Source organism: Octopus bimaculoides, chromosome 11 (genome assembly GCF_046866305.1).
Source record: "Octopus bimaculoides isolate indiv1 chromosome 11, ASM4686630v1, whole genome shotgun sequence".
Taxonomy (NCBI): Eukaryota; Metazoa; Mollusca; class Cephalopoda; order Octopoda; family Octopodidae; genus Octopus; species Octopus bimaculoides.
Window position 1 is genome coordinate 77,987,895 of NC_142938.1, and position 16,248 is coordinate 78,004,142.

The 16,248-nt window shown below is 35.7% G+C and overlaps 1 protein-coding gene across 1 annotated transcript in view; it reads left to right on the forward strand.

Moving 5' to 3' along the window:
• LOC106883236 (protein MON2 homolog) overlaps positions 1–16,248 on the forward strand; it is a 704,123-nt gene that overhangs the window by 515,292 nt on the left and 172,583 nt on the right. Inside the window, exons 22-23 of the mRNA XM_089360635.1 lie at positions 6,383–6,545; positions 11,983–12,246. Of these exons, the coding sequence (XP_089216761.1) occupies positions 6,383–6,545; positions 11,983–12,246 (427 nt within the window). The remainder of the gene's footprint in view (positions 1–6,382; positions 6,546–11,982; positions 12,247–16,248) is intronic.

The following is a 16,248-nucleotide window of genomic DNA, read 5'->3' on the forward strand; positions in this document are numbered from 1 at the left end:
ACAATTCATTTCACCAACATAGCATTCCATTTTCTGATGACTTGATGTCCTCCTTTGTAACATTTCAAACCATACTGTATGTTTAGCCTGTCTTTCAATATAATCATAATTGTTATGAACTTTTGACTTATTCTCATGCTGTATCATAAATAATAATAATAATAATAATAATAATAATAATAATAATAATAATAATAATAAAATGATAGTAATAGTAATAATAATAATAATAATATATTCCACAATGTAGAATATTTGAAAGAAAAGTCATTCCTCTTATATCTACAAATATGTATGTATATGTATGTATGTATGTATATCTATGTGTGTGTATATATATATATATATATATATATATATATATATATATATATATATACACATATATAAATGTGTGTGAGTGTAAGTGTACACACACACACATATGTAGTCAAACTAGTTATCATCTTGGTTGTTATAGTCACATTATAATGGTCATTGTCCTTTCTGGCCATCTTCAGCTGTCTCTTGTATTCAGAGCCATTCTCATAATTTGAAGCTGAATCATTAATAAAATCCAGGAGACAGAATGCAATTTACATCCATACCATTCTTCTTCCTTCATCATGGCATTTGGCTAATTTCAAAAAGTTTGAAACCATCGTCTCTCTCTCTATTAAATATGTTATTTTGCCTCTTCCCCCTGTTTCCAGTCCTTGTAGGGCCCTTCCAGGGATAGTTGATGACCTGGCTTCCTTCAGGGAACAAACTCTGCTAATCAAACAACATGATCCTCAAGACTTACATGTTGCACATGTCTTTTGATTGATTTCCTGACTTTGTGGTATTTCACCTGCCTTTTTATGTTCTGAGTTCAAATTCCACCACGGTCGACTTTGCCTTTCATCCTTTCAGAGTCGATAAATGAAGTACCAGTAGAACACTGGGGTCGATGTAATCGATTAATCCCCTCCCCACAAAATGTCAAAGCCTTGTACCTTCAGTAGAAAGGATTTCCTGACTTTTCAATGGATTAATCAACATGTCAAGAATTATTTCTTTAGACATGATTTTCCTTAATATTTTAAATTTGGTTATGTAAACTGGTTATGCTTATAAAGTAATTTTTATTGATATGGGCAGGAGGGATGGCCATGTGGTTAAAAAATTTACTTCATATCATTTCACTTGATGGCCTTCCATCATAAACACAGGTTGGCCAATAACCTGTATATGGAACTCAACAGATGTGAACTATGCTATAGCCCTCCGGTGTATGCATACGCATGTGTGTATGTGTGGATATATGATTTGTTCACTGAATTATGACAGCAAAGGCTCTGAAGATTGGTAAAATAACTAAATAAACAAAAGGCAAAGTGGGTGTGTTATGAATAAAGCCCCTTGATATATGCTTTTTGCCTTGAGCTATAGACACTCCCCTTTTCGCCCTTCCTATGAACCAGTGAGGGTCTGACTGGAAGCCTGTAAACAGTGACACTATAGTTCAGCAACTGCAATACATATACATGCATATATATATGTATATATGTATATACATACACACACACATATATTCACCGTCATCATTTAACGTCCACTTTCCATGCTAGCATGGGTTGGCCGATTTGACTGAGGACTGGTGAGCCAGATGGCTACACCAGGCTCCAATCTGATTTGGCAGAGTTTCTACAGCTGGATGCCCTTCCTAACGCCAACCACTCTGAGAATGTAGTGGGTGCTTTTACGTGCCACCAGCATGAAGGCCAGTCAGGCGGTACTGGCAATGGCCTATGTATGCCCACGTGAATTGTTGGCAATTTTTTTTCCTCCGTCTTCCTTTTCTCTGGGACTTTCCTATGTCTCCTGTTTCTAAAGAAGAGCTCTACTCGAAACATAAAACCACCTTTCTTTCCTTCCCTGAGCATCTGATAATATCTTGCATGTATGACGTCCTTGCGTTGTTGTTTTTTTCTTGCGTTTGTTCTTCGTTTTTTGGGAATTACTATATACACACATATATATATATATATATATATATATATACACACACACACACACACACACATATATATATATATATATATATATATATAAAGAGCATACAGAAATAGGTCTTTGTAAGTATATCATATTATTATGCATTCTCTTATATAATCGTTATATTTTATTGGTTTAATATTCTCAGTATTGATCTATATTCTATAGAATTGATAGGAAAAAAAATGTTGTAGTTTGAAAGAACAGACATAATGCTTAATACCAGTCTTACTAAATTTCAATAATCCTCAATACATATTAGCAGAGTTTATTCTGAAGTATAATAAATCATGTAAGCTGCTTGTGTCATTCTACATGTTGACTATATGACATCTTGCATAATTTTATCCATTTTTCATTTATTCTCTCTTTATTTATTTATTTCGAATAATTTGTTTTAGCATTCCAATTTACTTGCACATTGCAAAGAAATGTTCTGAAAATGAAAAACAGACATTTATTGGTGACAAATAATCACGATTGCTATTTGAGAGGAAGGCTTCTGTTCATTTGACAACTTTGGCAAAGCTGTCATCCAACATTGAAAAATTCCTAACCCTGAGCATAGAAGAGAATAAGTTCTTCAGCCTGTTCTCGATAATTTCGAAAATATCTTTGCACTTTGCTGTGCATTCTTGATGCTCTGCCATGCATTTGTCAAGCTCAGGTGGCTTAATTAACTGATAACGCTTGTCGAACTTTTGCCAGAGATCAAGAAACCATTTTCCATGCTCCTTCCTAATGTCCTCTCATATTGCTGCTATCTCTGGATCTATATTAAACATTTCTTAAAGTATACAAGATGGACCGATGACACTACCTTATTCAGTTAGTAATGAACAGCTTCTTTCACTGTAAACCATTTGAATGGTGCTTCTGTAATTGATTTATAAGAAACGAGATTATATGGAAGATGGGAACAATAGAATGAAGGACTGGATTTTATTTCTCCAGTACATTCCTTACCAAATTCAGTAAATGACTGGAATATAAGGTCATAGAATACAATTTTGTTTTTAGGAGAGTAGTAGACTTCATTTTTATTCTTTTATTCGTTTCAGTCGTTTGACTGTGGCCATGCTGGACATCGCCTTTTAGTTGAACAGATCAACTTATTCTTAAGCCCAGTACTTATTCTATCGGTTTCTTTTACTGAACCACTAAGTTACGGGGACGTAAACAGTCCAACATCGGTTGTCAAGTGATGGTAGAGTGACAAACACAAACACACGCATATATATGATGGGCTTCTTTCAGTTTCCATCTACCAAATCCATTCACACGGCTTTGGTTGCCCCGAGGCTGTAGCAGAAGACACTTGCCCAAGGTGACACACGGTGGGACTGAACCTGGAACCACATAGTCCGGAAGCAAGCTTCTTACCACACAGTCACATCTTGGTAAGAACTGAAGGGGAAGTGAGCAGGGAGGGATCATAAGTCTCTCAAAGGTTGTTGAATGTAATGAAGACAGCTTCCTGGCATAGGGAATACCATCCTTGAGTTTCCAATGACCGATTCTTTCTTTATTTATTTCCCTAAATTCAGTACGGAGTTGCGTAATTGAGGATTAAAATCAAAATTGACAATAAATGAATAACAAAACAAATAAATACAAGTGCAGTTGTTGTAGCAAACTAAGACACTGAAAGCATTGACAAGGGATCAACTCAGTTGAATGCACTCCCTTTTATCTGAAGAACTGTGGGGATAGAGAGTGATGGTGGGAGTGGTGGCAATGACAAAGACAATTATTTCTATTATTGTTGTACAGTGATCAAACAGATTCGTGAGTCCAGTGCTGGCTCCCAGATTCTGAGTTAAGTGTCTTGTTTCAAACACTAAATTATGTAAATCAAGGCCTTTTGGTCTGTTTGCTCTGATTTTATGCCTAATGCAAAACAACAGAATGATTGAATACACCAATACAATAGTTATTTCTTGTTGACGACTCTGGTCTTTGTCTAAAACAACAGAAAAGACTGCTTTACAGGAATTATTATTCTTGAAAGGAAAAATAGATGAATGTAAACCTTATTCGTTCATTTTCCATCATGAAGGATATTTGCCTCCTAAATGTGGCTAATCCTTAAGGGTCGATGCTACTGTAGCTTGTAGCCCCAGGAAGACATCTCCTCCAGTTGGCTATTGACACACTATCTGTGCCCTATTAGTATTTGCAAAGGGAAGTCATCATTCCCATCTCCAGCCTGACGTGATACACATCGACCTGAGTTTCTGGTTATTGACCCGTCATCGACATGTGACAATCACCGGTTGGTGATGGGAAGGGATTCTCAATCGTGTTATGCATTTGTCCTAATTAGACCAAATGTAGACAGGTCTCTCATTAATTTAGAAACCAGATATTAGCTAGTTGACCATTGTTCAACTGAATTGCTTATTCTAATTACAAAACCTGATGGTTGAGCAGGAAAAGAACAATAAGGGCCCAAATAAATACCATAACTTTGACATGGGAATTGGTAATAAAAATATAACTTGAAATAAAAACATTTGCCATACAGAAAAGGATAGATTATCAGTGTATTGATCACAGGCCCTTTTTCAGGTTAGAAAAGAGAGGGAATGGAGAATAAAAAATAAATTCACTTGTCATATATATATATATATGTAGCTTGTGCTGCTTCCTCCCCTACTACTACAACCAATTAATTACTGCTGCTTACATGGACAGAGGTCACTCCTGTTTACCATTACCAACACGGTCACTACTACTACTACTACACCCAATGATTCAAGTCAACGCACGAGACAGCCATTATGGACCCACACAAAATACGCTCCCATGTGGACTATGTTGACACCAGAAAGAAACAATTATGAACTTTTCTTTTAATTACATTTTTTTTAAATATGTATTTTTGATAAGGTTCGTTTTTTCAAGAACTGAAACGTAAAATATCTCTGAGAAAATTATAAATTAAGATTCATTTTATATATTGGTGTTTTCAAATTTCTTTTTTATAAATATATATATATATGAGAACTCGAATTTTTCTTCTTTCTCTTTCTCTCTCCTGAAAAAGAGCCTTTGCTCAAAACATCAATATTTTTTTTCCATTTCTGCTTAGCAAATGCCTGTACTTTTATTTATTTTATTATTAATTCCTATTGAAAGACAACAAGCTATCTGGCAGAATTGTTTGATCATCAGTAAAAACAACAACACAAAAAAATGGTCTTGTAGTATTTCTTCTGCTTCTTTTACAATTTTGTGGTTGAATTCTGCAAAGGTCAATTGTGCCTTTCATCCTTCTAGGATCGATAGAATAAGGCATCAATCTAGAACTGGAATTGATGTATTCGACTTCCCCCGCTCTCTAAATTGGTGTATTTTTGTGCCTTAATTAGAAACAATTATTAATTCCTTTTGATTACATGGCTACTGATGCAAACAGAACTGATTGATTTCTTGGGGGCTGGGATTTTAACTGGATTGAGGAAGCTTTTAAGGAAATGTTTAATAATCCAGTGATTCTCATTTTATATAAGAATTAATTATGGAACAAAAATCAGAAGTGAGCTATTCATTCGGAAGGAAGGCAGGCATGTGGCCTAAGTGGTTAAGATGTTGAACTTGGAAGCATTGGGCAATGAGTTTGATTCTCACTGCAGGCTGCCACTAGCTATTGGCCTTGATTCTTTAATGTAACAACCCCCGTTTACTACTTATACCAAGCCATTGTGTTTTGCTTTCAGTGAATTTCTTTCAACAAAAATTAAACTGATTTGATGTGCAATGTTGTGGAAACAATCATTGTTATACATTATTTACTGCATATGTTAATTATTGAAAGAGCTAACTCTGAGGTATGTTAGATTGATATTTAAAGAGGAGATGCCCGATATTTTCTTTCAACAACACCCATAACCCTTTTAATACCAAACCCCTCAAGGCTAATCCCAGATTCTATGATACGCACTTCCCGTTCTAAAACCCTCTAAATCAAAATTTTATGGTTATTTCTGTTCTAAACACCTGCTTAACAATGACAAGGTAATTTTACCAGATTCTTTATGATTCTTTATTATATACAAATTTAATTGAAGCAGAGGCAACACATTTTAACAGAAATATGGTAATAAAAGGGTTAATGTTTCCCAGGAAAATTATAGACTCTTTCCTTTCACACTTCAACCTAATCATTATATGATCACATTTGCTTTTACTGTATAGCCTGCACCCCCTTTCGTTCCATGCAAACCATCAATAGGCTGATCTCTTTGAATTCCAGAAATCATTAAATTTATTATACGTAATCGTATTTATAATTTCTTAAAAATATATTTATTATGTAATACTTTAAATTTATAAATTTATCATACTTCTTATTTTCCAGTGAAAAATTAATCCAGAATGCCTTTCAAAGTTTACAGCTGGTTGTAACTGATTTCTTGCCTATTATTCCCTGCAAATACTTGTTGGTTTGTGTTGAAGTGGCCTCGAAATTTGGTCTTCAAAACCAGGAGTTGAACGTCAGTCTAACTGCAATTGGTCTTTTAGTAAGTACTACTTCAGATTCTTGTATTCTTTTATTCTTGTTTCAGTCATTTGACTGCGGCCAAGCTGGAGCACCACTTTTAGTCGAACAGATCAACCCTGGGACTTATACTTTATAAGCCCAGTACTTATTCTATCAAGCTCTTTTGCCGAACCACTAAGTTACGGGGATGTAAACACACCAACATCAGTTGTCAAGCGATGGTGGCAGGGACAAACACAGACACACAAATACATACCTATATATATATATATGACAGGCTTCTTTCAGTTTCCATTTACCAAATCCACTCACAAGGCTTTGGTCGGCCCAAGGCTATAGTAGGAGACACTTGCCCAAAGTGCTACACAGCGGGACTGAACCCGGAACCATGTGGTTGGGAAGCAAAGCTTCTTACCACTCAGCCACTCCTGTGCCTATATAAATGTATAAAATCAATTTCGAAACAAATCATATGATTACTGTAATCTAATACTGTTGTCTGTATGAAATGCATATAATTAATGAACTATTAAACAGAAATTAACTGCTAAGTTTTACACTATTATGAGTACCATTTTCAGACATGAAATAGCAACAGGTCCAGTGTCTGAAATGTATATGTATATATATATATATATATATATATATATATATATCATCATCATTATCGTTTAACGTCCGCTTTCCATGCTAACATGGGTTGGACGATTTGACTGAGGATTGGCAAGCCAGGAGGCTGCACCAGGCTCCAATCTGATCTGGCAGAGTTTCTCCACCTGGATGCCCTTCCTAATGCCAACCACTCCGTGAGTGTAGTGAGTGCTTTTATGTGCCACCAGCATGAGGGCCAGTCACACAGTACTGGCAACGGCCATGCTCAAAATGGTATTTTTTATGTGCCACCTACACGGGAGCCAGTCCAGCGGCACTGGCAACGACCACACTTGAATGGACAAGTGACTGAGACCTTCGAAGATATACTGTGCTTGAGAAGACCTGGCAAGCCAAGTGAGCCTGTAACCGTGTCCTATGCCAGTGCAGCATAACCAGTCCATTTAAGAGTACCCTTCAATCATTGGGCAATAAACTGCGCTTCTGAAGACCTGTTGAGGCAAGTGAAATTGTTGTTGTGGCCAATGACAGTACCGCTTGATTGGCACCCATGCCAGTGGCATGTTAAAAGCACCATTCCAGCGTGATCGTTGCCAGTGCCAGCTGACTGGTTCCGTGCCGGTGGCATGTAAAAAGCACCATTCAAGCATGGTTGATGTCAGTACTGCCTGATTGGCCCTTATACTGGTGGCACGTAAAAAGCATCCACTACACTCTCAGAGTGGTTGGCGTTAGGAAGGGCATCCAGCTATAGAAAGAAACATTGCCAGATCAGATTGGAGCCTGGTACAGCCTTCTGGCTTGCCATCCCTCAGTCAAACCGTCCAACCCATGCCAGCATGGAAAGCGGACATTAAACGATGATGATGATGATATAAATCTATGTTACAGATATAGTACAATAGCTGTACTATTTGCATCACATTTTAGTGACTCTAGTTCAAAGTAAAATATACTATTATTGTAATCATCATCATCATGTAAACAGGGGAAGTAAGCTAGAACATTAAAACTTAGTGTGCATGCACAGCAGAGTCCAAGATGAACCTTTGCCAAGCGGCTTCACTGTGCGTGCTTTAGCTTTGTTACTATGGCAACAGTTCAGATACTTATTGATCAGACCTCATGAATATATAAGTCACCATTTGAATCTCACTGTTTGCCATGCAAATCGTGATTGGTTAGAGTCATGTTAGAATGAGAATCTAAAATGATACAGGTGAAGGTGATAATGTTATTTTTGTTGGTGCTTTTAATTAGCACAAGGTTAGTCCTGATTTAATGAACCTATGATGAAAGGCATTTTAGTCATGGCCATCCTTGTTGACATCATCATCATCCTCATCATTTAATGTCTCTTTCCATGCTACCATGAATTGGATGGCTCAGCAACATCCTATTATTCGGAGACTCATGTTATGCTCCACTGACTGTTGTGTATGGTTTCTCAACACTAGCCTCCTTAAAGTGTGTGCCGTGGGTATTTTCCATGGCACCATCATTAGTGAGGTCACTTTTGCATCCTGTTTATTTAGTCTTAGGTTAAAGCTTACATTATTTGATGAGTCCTTCCTACTTTCAAAACAGTCCAGTGTAATTTGAGAAAGATTTGGCTACTATTATTAGCAAGGTGAACAATCTTGTAAAGGCACCTTTCATTTGTTTTAATGTGTTACAAGTCATTAATTTAAGTGATACAAAGACAATTAAAATATTGAGGCGAGCAATTGTCATTAGAACAGAGTATAATTAATAACAAAACCAGCAATTATCCTGAATGTGGTTTCTATAATTAATAGTAATAACTAGCTGTGCTGCTTTTTGGGGATAATTTATTAGTTGTAATTAAACCAATTAACTCTGGTGCTTATTGTGGTTCCTGACTGGAGAGATGTTTAAATGTTTAAATAATATACCAACACCTATTATTGTTAGAATTTTGTATATTTGACTTTTAAATAATAAGGTAATTTCAGCACCATCAAATTCTCCTTCATCATATTTTGGTCTTTAATATAATGTGCAGCACCTTTCCTATTTTGCTGCTATGCCAGTAAACAATAACACTTTAACCCTTTCGTTACCAATCCAGCTGGAACCAGCTCTGGCTCTGAGTACAAATGTCTTGTTTTCATAAGTTCTGAATTAAAATCTTCCACTAAACCTTAATCACAATTAATGTTCCTAACACTAGCTTAATGATAACTAAGTTATTTTACTAAATTCTTTCTTATATTTAAAATAAATTGAAAGAAACACAGAGCATCTCAACAGAAATATGGTAACGAAAGGTTTAAAATATATAATAGAAAAACTATTCCTAGCCCTTTTGATACCAACCTGGCTGAAACCGGCTCTGGCTTTGTAGTACAAATGTCTTGTTTCATAAGTTTTGAATTAAAATCTTCCACCAAACCTTAGTCACAATTAATGTTCCTAACACTAGCTTAATGATAATTAAGTTATTTCACTAGATTCTTTGTTATATTTTAAAATCAATTGAAAGAAACACAAAACCGTTGTACTACACTTTGCTAATTTTTGATATCTTGGCATCTGAAGCAGCTGGAGATAGAATTGTTTGACTAAAAGAACCAACTACTGCAAGCAAAAATAAATATTGCAAGAAACACATTTGGCCAAATTTGAGCATACAACAGTTTAACATAATAACAATAATATATATACATATATATGTATTAATTTTTCTATATGTGATAGTGGATTTTCATCGATGAGTTCATGAAACTTGGTTCTTTTCCCTAAAACTATATATTTATATATATTCTAATCTGTAAAGCTCAATTTAATTTTAATTTCTTATAAATTGATTTTAATTGAGTTTTTACCTGTAATTTTGGATTTTGTCCCTAATATTATTATTATTATTATATATATATATATATATATATATATACATATATATATATATATATATATATATATATATATATATATATATATATATATACATACATACATACATAGAGACAGACAGATATTAAAAAAATCACAAAATGATCAAAACTGATCCTATGACAGCAAAATCATTGTATATATAAATATGTCTGTGTGTGTGGGTGTGTGTGTGTGTGTGTTAGCGATTTTGCTGACATTTTTTATATGATCAGTTTTTTAAAAATTTCATGATGCCTTTTAACACCTCTGTGTCATGTTTCTTAATCAATTGTACACCAACATGCCATTAAAAGAAAAAAAATTAATAAAAAACAAGGATATTCTAAAACCATATCCATTTGTCCAATTTACTGTCATTTCTTTTACGTTGTATTTGTAAGCGAGTGATTGCTTCAGACATACATCAAATAATAATCTGAGTATCAGGTTAGAGAACCCGAAAGAAAACAAATGCCAAACGTTATCAGATTTAGTGTGAAAGTGGTTCAGTGGTTGCTGATTGTGAAATAAGTTTGGCTTCACTGTTTATTTGTATGCAAAATATATTAGCCTCTATCTCATGTGTGTTTGTGCGAGTGTGTGTTTGTGTGTGTTTGTATGTTTGTTTGTGTGTGTGTGTGTGTTTGTATGTTTGTGTGCATGTTTATGTGTGTGTGTATTTGTGTGTGTGCATGTGTGTTTGTGTGTGTGTGTATGTGTGTGTTTGTGTGAGTGTGGGTTTGTGTGTGTGTATGTGTGTGTTTGCATATGTGCATGTGTGTGTTTGTGTGTGTGTGTGTTTGTGTGTGTGTTTGTTTATGTATGTGTGTGTGCATGTGTGTTTGTGTGCATGTGTGTTTGTGTGTGTGTGTGTGTGTGTGTGTGCATGTATATTTCTGTGTGTGTGTATGTGTGTGTGCATGTGTATTTCTGTGTGTTTGTGTGTGCATGTGTGTGTGCATGTGTGTTTGTGTTTGTGTGTGTGTTTGTTTATGTATGTGTGTGTGCATGTGTGTTTGTGTGCATGTGTGTTTGTGTGTGTGTGTGTGTGTATGTGTGTGTGCATGTGTATTTCTGTGTGTTTGTGTGTGCATGTGTGTGTGCATGTGTGTGTGCATGTGTGTTTGTGTGCATGTGTGTGTGTGTGTGTGTGTGTGTGAGTGTTTATGCCTGTGTGTACGTGTGTGGGTGCACATCCTTTCCTGGCCCTTACCAGCATGCTCTTCTATTGTTACACGATATTATCACTTGATGCCGTTCCTTATCTCTGATTTATGTTTCTTAGTTATATTTCCTATTTTCATTATCGTAATCCCCGGTAGTTTGCATTTGATAGCTTTTAAATTATTTATGCACATGTGACTGTGTACACATACAGATGTCTGTGCACCTACCCATTATCTATACACTTATGCACACATGTATACATTCACACGAATGTGTGTGTGCGTGCAACTACGCAGTCGTATACATTAAGCTAATTGTTATTGAGTATATATATATTCCCATTAGTTTGCATTCAATATATTTGGAATCACATCTGTGTGTGTGTCGATGTACATTGACGTGTGTGTGTGTGTGTGTGTGTGTGTGTGTTCTGCTGCATACCCATAAACGAATGCATGCAGACAGTCAGGCTTTGCATTGAGAGCACACAATATACATAATCCCACAAGGTAACCAAATATGTAGATAGCAAAGCAATCACAAGATGAGCTGTATAAATTATAGTAATATATAAGTATAAATTATGAGAGTGTATAAATTGTTGATTCCCATCTGAATAATCTGACATTTCTCGCTGTTGCGTTCTTCTAAACTTTATTCAGATTTTACATGATAAAAAGTTTTACGGTCTCCTTTTCTTCATTTCGAATGCCATTGTTTAATGCTCAAAATTCAGTGCCATGCATTAAAATATGTCTGCTCATTTTCTTTCATTTCAGTGGAACATTGCTGACTATTTCTACCAGAACCGTAATAAGATCCAGCAGGAGTTGGGCGGAGACTCTGGACAATCAGAGGACCAGCCTAATGCTGCTATGCTACCATTTGATAGTCTATGGATGTGTCTCTTCTCTAAGCTTGGTGAACTGTGTGTTGACCAACGGCCAGCTACAAGAAAAAGCGCTGGACAAACATTATTTTCAACCCTTTCTGCTCATGGCAGTTTGCTTCAGAAAGATACATGGAAAAAAGTACTTTGGCAAGTAAGGGAGTTTATTATGACCCTTGGAATTTGTTTCTTTTTAATTCCTTTTTTTTCCCCCTAATTATTTGATCTTTTTCTCACTATATTTCTGTTGTAATATATTGCCTTTCTTTCAAGTAATTTCAAAAAATGAAGAATTTAGTAGAATAACTTTGCCGGAGTGGCTGTGTGGTAAGTAGCTTGCTTACCAACCACATGGTTCCGGGTTCAGTCCCACTGCATGGCACTTTGGGCAAGTGTCTTCTGCTATAGCCTCGGGCCGACCAAAGCCTTGTGAGTGGATTTGGTAGACGGAAACTGAAAGAAGCCCGTCATATATATGTATATATATATATGTGTGTGTATATGTTTGTGTGTCTGTGTTTGTCCCCCCCAACATCGCTTGACAACCGATGGTGGTGTGTTTATGTCCCCGTAACTTAGCGGTTCAGCAAAAGAGACTGATAGAATAAGTACTAGGCATCCAAAGAATAAGTCTTGGGGTCGATTTGCTCGACTAATGGCAGTGCTCCAGCATGGCCGCAGTCAAATGACTGAAACAAGTAAAGAAAGAAAGAAAGAAAGAAATTCCTAATCCTTTTGATACCAATCCTCTTGAGACTATTCCTGATTCTATGATACAAAATTCCTGTTTTAAATTCATCTAAGTTTAAATTTTCCATTAAAATTTCTTATTAAGTTATGTTCTAAATACGACTTAATAATGATAATGTTATTTTAGGAAATTTTTCATTATTTTTGAAAATTAGCTGAATTAAAGATTGTGCATTTCAACAGAAACAGGATAACAAAATTGTTAATTTGGGGCTTGGAATATAAATTATGAAATGTTTTCTTGAATGCTTAAATTTAAATCACTTTTAAACAAGAATTTTGAATCAGAAGACCAGGGGCAGTTTCAGTCAACAGGGTAAATGCCACCTTAGTCAGCCATGGGTTCAATAATCCAAAATGACCCGTTAAGTTTAATGCTTTCATTCATTCATTATTTTATTGAAGAACTGTTTTTGTTCTCCTTATGTTCTGGACATCGTCTCAATTATAGAAGACTTAGTTCTTTTTCCTAAATCTGTTCTGTTGAAATTCTTGACAATTTCTAAAACCCTGACATGTGTAGGCAGTGTTTTTAAAGAGGAGTCTGGTCACAGATTATTTTACAATGTATATATATAAATAAAAAAGTAGATGTTGTGATGTTTTGTTTTTTTTTACTTCTTATCATATTTTAACTTCTTGACACCCCACACATGCCCCTCCCTTCCTCTTTTACTCTCTCTCTCAGTCAAAGAGCTCTTAAATTTTGTAGATTACAAAGTCGCCTCACTAGTGCTAGTGTCTGAAAAAGCTCTGGTATACTCTAGAAAGTGGTTGGCATTAGGAAGGGTGTTCATCCATGGAACCCTGGCCAAAACTGAGATGTTGTCCCTTAATCCATTGCATCCTGTTGAACCATCCAGACCGATGTGCCAATATGGAAAGCGTATCTGAAATGATGGTTTTAAGTTTTACTTATTTATTTCTTTGAGATTGACTTTAAGCCTTTAGCATTCAGAGTTTTGTCTAGTTTAGTGCTTATTTATTCACATAGTTTTCAATTTTTCAGGCATTATCCTGTAGTTTCAATATTGCAATAATGATGATCATCATCCTCATCATTTAACGTCCGCTTTCCCTGCTGGCATGGGTTGGACAGTTTCACTGAGGTCTGGAGAGCCAGTGGCTGCCCCTGGCTCCAATCTGATCTGGCAAAGTTTCTACATCTGGATGCCCTTCTTAATGCTAACCACTCCAAGAGTTTAGTGGGTGCTTTTGTGTGCTACCAGCATGAGAGCCAGTCAGGCGTTACTGGCAATGACTATGCTCAAATGATGTTTTTTATGTACCACCTGCACAGGAGCCAGTCTGGTGGCACTGGCAATGACCATGCTCGAATGTTGTTTACCACGTGCCACCGGCACAGGTACCAGTAAGGCGACACTGGCAACGATCATGCTCAAATAGTGCTTTTTACATGTCACCAGCGCAGGAGCCAGTCAACGGTCCTGGCAACAATCATGCTTGGATGGTGCTTTTAATGTTCCACTGGCACAGGTGCCAATCAGGTGGTACTGTCATTGGCCACATCAGCGATTTTGATTTTACTTGCCTCAACAGGTCTGCAAGCAAAGTTATTGTCCAATGAATGAAGGATACTCATAAGTGGGCTGGTTATACACAAATCATAGGCCACGGGTTATGGTCTCACTTGGCTTGCTGGGGCTTCTCAAGTGCAGCATATCTCCAAAGGTCTCGGTCACAAGTCATTGCCTCAGTGAGGCCCAATAATTGAAGATCATGCTTCACCACCTCATCCTACCTAGGTCTTCCTGAGTCTACCTCGTGATTGTATATTTTGAGAATGACATGGTAGGGTAAGTGTGAGAGGTTGGATCTGGTCAGTTTTAACTTAAAACAAGTAGAATATTTTGGCTGGATATGACCGGTTTAAATGCTAAAGGGTCAAATTCCTTCAACTCTTAGAATGACTCCAAATTTTTTATTGATTTCCTGATTGTAAAACTAAAACTGGAAAAGATTCCTGGCGTCTATACTCTCCAGAATATCTATGAAATGATATTTATGCTTGCATCATTTATTCAAACAGTTCAGGTCATACTTATTGCTTATTTATTACTATAATCATTTATTATCATGTTGTTAAGCTTTATTTCCTATAATGATCTGACAATAACTGAAAAAATCATTATTAAGGTATGATTAATTTACGCTAATTAATTTATGCTAATTAAGCTAATTTACTTTATTGAAAAAGAGATGAAACTGAAATTGTTTCTTTGCAAATGCTTGTTGAACAGTGAATTTGTTCCTAGATTTCAAGATAATCAAAATAATCTGCTGAAATTTAGATGTTAAAGAATTAAGCTTTTTATATAACATAGTTTAATTGATTTCTTTTGAATTCCATATGAAACTATTTTTTTTTCTGGGTTTTTCCCTTTTTTTTGTGTGTTTGGTTTACTTTTGATCTGGAAGGGTAGGCTCTTTCATAGATTGCGTGACTTTTGGAGACAGGTGAACTTGGCATAATTAATGATATAAGTTGATGATAGCTGCTCAAAAAAAATGTGCCAAGAAGGATGGATTTCCATTGGGCTGAAATTCTAGGGAGCAGTCATCAAGCATAGGGGTCAGTGTAGGCCATGGAGATGAGGTGATGGGTACACAATATGAGAACCTAATGTGTAGGTGTAAATGGTTCAAGATCAGTCCACTCTCAGGAACAGAGGTCACAGTATAAAAGGTCACAGTATAAAAGGTCACAGTAGAAAAAGTATAGAAAGGAGACAGAAATTTTCGGTTCAAAATTTTAATTTGAAATATGAACACTTTAATAGAAATGATTTGGGTGAGGTTGGTATTGAAAGGTTAGAGATGACTTTTTTTTCTTTGTTTTGCTGTCTGTAATACTTGGATTGGAATATCAGAAAAATAGTTTCCAAAATCTGGTCCTGTCTAATATAGAATTATTACGCTTTGTTATAGTAGCCTACAATAATTTTGCTGTGTTGATGGTGAAGGAAGTTTTGGGCTAATATGGGGGTATGAAATTCAACTATGACACCAGTTTCTGCATAACCCATCAATTTTATTTGCTAAGCATTATAGGCCAGCAATGCAAAGACACCCATTTTTGGAACAATTTGGAAAATTACTGATGGAATAACTTCTTTTATTAGTTTACAATCCAAGTAATATCTACAAGGTGCTTTATTTTTTTCTTTTTTGTTGGGAGGGAAGTTCAGTTAATTTCTTTCAAAATCTATTTGTCACAACCTCCTAGTTGCTCTGTTATGGTGAAAGAATTATCGACCAATGTTGTCAAATAATAGGCTTTTAATAAAGACAGATATTTACATCAGCATAAATTTTAAAGTGCAGAAAAAGGCAAAAAAATGTTCTTCGCATTAACCCCATAAAAAAAGTTTTTAGTATTGGTTTT